Source organism: Pavona decussata, unplaced genomic scaffold (genome assembly GCF_977016875.1).
Source record: "Pavona decussata unplaced genomic scaffold, jaPavDecu1.1 SCAFFOLD_16, whole genome shotgun sequence".
Taxonomy (NCBI): Eukaryota; Metazoa; Cnidaria; class Anthozoa; order Scleractinia; family Agariciidae; genus Pavona; species Pavona decussata.
The window spans coordinates 2,102,023-2,105,902 of record NW_028145439.1 but is presented as its reverse complement, the minus strand read 5'-3'; the positions used below and the strand labels follow the sequence as shown (position 1 = coordinate 2,105,902).

The following is a 3,880-nucleotide window of genomic DNA, read 5'->3' as shown; positions in this document are numbered from 1 at the left end:
GTTTTTTTTTCTTTTTAACGGTCTAAACGAAAAAACGTTTCCTTTTTCAATTGTATTACATAATAAGGATGATAACAACAAAAAATTAAACTACATGCATAGTGCGTTAAACTGGGAATATTTAATTCGAAGAACCGTAGGCAATAAGTTCTCTATTTCGTGTTGCAAATTGAGTATTCTATTATTGTATATGTGCTAGGAATCTTGCGCCACAATTGTTTTTCTGTATGATATTTCATTTTTACAAGCAAATTGAAGGCTCTTAGCCAACCTCACCGGCCTTGCTTACGCTTTTTGTTGGCAATTTAATCTTTGAATGTCAAAATGTTGCTACTAATGATGAGGAAATTAAGCAGGTAACCTTTTTGAACTTTTCAAGGAACTTCAAAGAAAAGAGATTCATTCAGTTCATCCAATCTTGAGCTGAAAAAGAAGTTTCATTACTAAAATATACAGACTTCAGGAAAAAAATTCAGTTTTGAAAAATATTTTATTATCATTTACTTAACAATTGTCAAATGGAAAATGTTGATACTTTTTTTGAAGAGAACTGAACTATCAGTCAAAAGCCAAAACATACTTTGTACAACTGTACGTTAACTTCATGAAGAGCAAAGTTGTCTGATTATCACTTCTCTGCTTGCCTCACTTCTCTTATCTTCCAGCAATAAAGAATCGGGTTTAATGAAGAGTTGAAATAAATGTAAATTGGGCTGTTAGATAATAAGCTGAAGAAAAGGCTGCCTTGAATGTCTGAACGAACGAGAGACAGCACGACAATAGATGGCAAATAACAAACCACTACTGACAACTGCAGCCATCTTAATAGTGCACTGGACACTGTATTTCTGTCTTTTATCAAAAGCAAATTTTTTTTGTGTATCAGCCGACTGAAAGAAGCTAGAATAATAAACAATTTTTGAACGTTTAATTTAGAGACACGTGGGACTATTTCACCCTCTGATGACGGTGGCTTTTATTTTTCTTTGGATCTTGTTGATACTTTTGTTTGTTTGTTTGTTTGTCTCTTTATGTTAAACTTTATTTTGCAATGATATATAAATACAACAACAAAATTTAGGTTTTGTAGAATAACATTTATTGTCATTTTTAAATGAGTTTAAAAACTCATACAAGTGTTGAACTGAGAATTTACCGAAAGGTTTTACACAGCTATCAATTTGTTATGGAACTGAAAGACTGGTTTTAAATGGACACCTTGCAACGGCTAACTTAATGAACAAAAAAGCTGTCTTACTGTATCCTTTACTGCTTGTCTCACTTCTCTGATCTTCCAGCAGTACAGAATTGGGTTTAATGACGAGTTCAAATAAAGTAAAGTTCCTGCAAATTGCAATGCGAGAATAAAACCAGAGGACACTTTGCCTTGATTTTCTCTTAATGCAAAAGGCAGGATAATATATGGTAAATAACAAACAAGTAATGTCAACTGCAGCCACAGTGCACTAGACGCCGTTTTTCTGTATCGCGCTATGTTGAGTGGAGTTGTTTGGTTCGGTTGTCCTGTAACATTGTCTTGAACTTGAGTTTGATGATGACGCAACCTGAGGAAAATCCGCGTGTAAGAGTAGATCGAAGTTAAAAGGCACAGTGTTAGTATTATATTGGTGTAGCTTGAAAATGTTCCTAATGATTCATTCCAAGGGTATGTTATGCAGCCGCCAAAAGAGACAACCCAAAGAACAATCACAGTTACATATGTTCGTTTTAAAGTTACAACTTGTCTGTATCTGAGGCCTAACAACAGAGCGAGAAGTCTATCCACACTTATGGCAGTCAGTGTCAGCAAAGACACCATCCATAAAATTCGGCTTGATATAGCAAATGTGGAAAACGTCGAGCGACAAATATCCCGCCGTTCGCACACGACAGAAATCCAGCGAGTAACATTTAAAGGTTCGACAATGACACCAACACATAGATCAGTTGTCGCTAGGCTACGAAGCAAGAGTTTTGAAGGTGGATGAAGTGAAGCCTCTTTGGAAAGAGCGACTAGGATCAGAGTATTTCCCAGGAATGCAGTAATAGACAGAAATATGTTCAGCATTGAAAACAATATAAGTTGGCTGCGAAAGCTTTCCGTTAATTCTGCTGAGCAAAACAGTTCTTTAAATGATTTTTGTTTTCCGACTCCAGTATAGTTTGTTATCTCACCCATTTTACTTCAGCGCCGTAAGTGAACCTGCCCGAACTGAATTATACATGATGAGTTGCCAAATCTTACAAATTCAACATTTGACTTGCCAAATATTGTATTTACAGTCAGATATTGACGATTCAGGATTTGGCAGGCCAAATATCGGAAAATGAAACTATTGAATTTTCAAGATGGCAAAAATGGGGTTGGCAGTTTGACAACATGGAGAGTTATAAGTGGTGATTATGTCAGTGAGTTATACATTGTGAGTTGCCAAATCTTAAAAATTCAAGACTTGGCTTCCTAAATATTGATATTTGGTACATTTAAATATTGAAAATTCAAGATTTGGCAGGATCAATTCTCAGGAAATTTAACATTTGTCATGGCAAATATTGCAACAAATTCACCGTCTTGGCGGACCATAATATCCTGCATGACAGGTGTGAAGCGTGAAGCGACGGTCTCGCGTTTCCTCGCCTTTCTGGCGCTTCACGCTTGCCTAAGTATGGGTGGTTTGCAGCCAATCCCTGTAGATGCAAAACGACAATGGCATGGCGGCCATGTTGGATGACAAAACAAAAAAGGCTCTGTCATCCAGCATTGTCTTTTGGATGTCTAAAAGGGATACATATGCCAAACTTGCCAATTACTCGGTTGGCATGTTTAATGTGTGTTGTTTGAGTTTCTTATCACCCGTCAGCGTTAAGAGCGGATCCAGGTAAGTATCGACAATACCCAATTCCACCTTTTCTCTCTGACGTACTTTCAAAACCAACAATTAAAATTCGATTTTGTTTGACTTTTCTTAAACGTTTTAATGAAAAGTAAAAATTTGCGAGTGCATTTGTGACTTGAGAAAATTAGGTCATTTTCAACTCCAGTCGCTCGTGTACAATATTGTAACTCTATTGAGAATCAATATACATTTCCTTTCTCACTGTTCGTCCTTTTGTTAGGCTAAAATTTAAATGGAATTATTCACTGATAAAACGGTGTGGTCTTTTAGCAGTTTAATTGATAATTTGCGTTAGTTCCTCGCGAAGCGAGGGCCGAAGGCCCGAGCGTAGCGAGGTTAATAAATTTGTCGGGCCGAGCCGGCCCGAGCGGAGCTAAGCCGCGCGAATTCGAGCGAAAAATATATTTATTCCTCGCGAAGCGAGGGCCGAAGGCCCGAGCGTAGCGAGGTTAATAAATTTGTCGGGCCGAAGGCCGCGCTCGGGAGCTAAGCCGTGCTAATTCGAGCCGAACATATATTTATATGTTTATATATTTCCGTGAAGATGTCCGTGCTGTTGCCTGGCAACAGTGCGCAAACAAAGTATGAATGACGTCAGACTGTCTGGCGTTGTCTGAGAAAAATTTGCATACATCGGAAAAAATATGCTGCATGATCAAATTTCAACTGCAATGTTCAACAATATTCACTGGATACAGAACTATCTCTCCAGAATATTTTCCCTTTCTTTTAGAAATCTTTTTTGTGAAAGATTGCATTGAAGAAATTACAAGTTTGTGGCCGCGGTAAAATAATTTTCCGTGGGAAATAAATTCATCGAACACGACAGCGCTGCACGCCCGTTGTACATTACGTCGCGTCAGAAATAGATTTTCAACCGCAAACTAGCCTGTGGAACTACGAAAAGACCATGAGCGCTTACCATTTGAATGGAATTTTCGGTAATTCTGGGGAGAATTCAAATGGAACGGTTCATCCCGGTG

At 37.8% G+C, this 3,880-nt stretch overlaps 1 protein-coding gene across 1 annotated transcript; it reads right to left on the bottom strand.

Moving 5' to 3' along the window:
- Positions 1 to 1,228: 1,228 nt before the first annotated feature.
- Positions 1,229 to 2,179, bottom strand: LOC146487293 (adenosine receptor A3-like). Its single transcript, XM_085085088.1, has one exon. It carries the CDS (start codon positions 2,177 to 2,179, stop codon positions 1,229 to 1,231), a length of 951 nt encoding a protein of 316 aa, XP_084941214.1.
- Between the last annotated feature and the right edge of the window lie 1,701 nt (positions 2,180 to 3,880).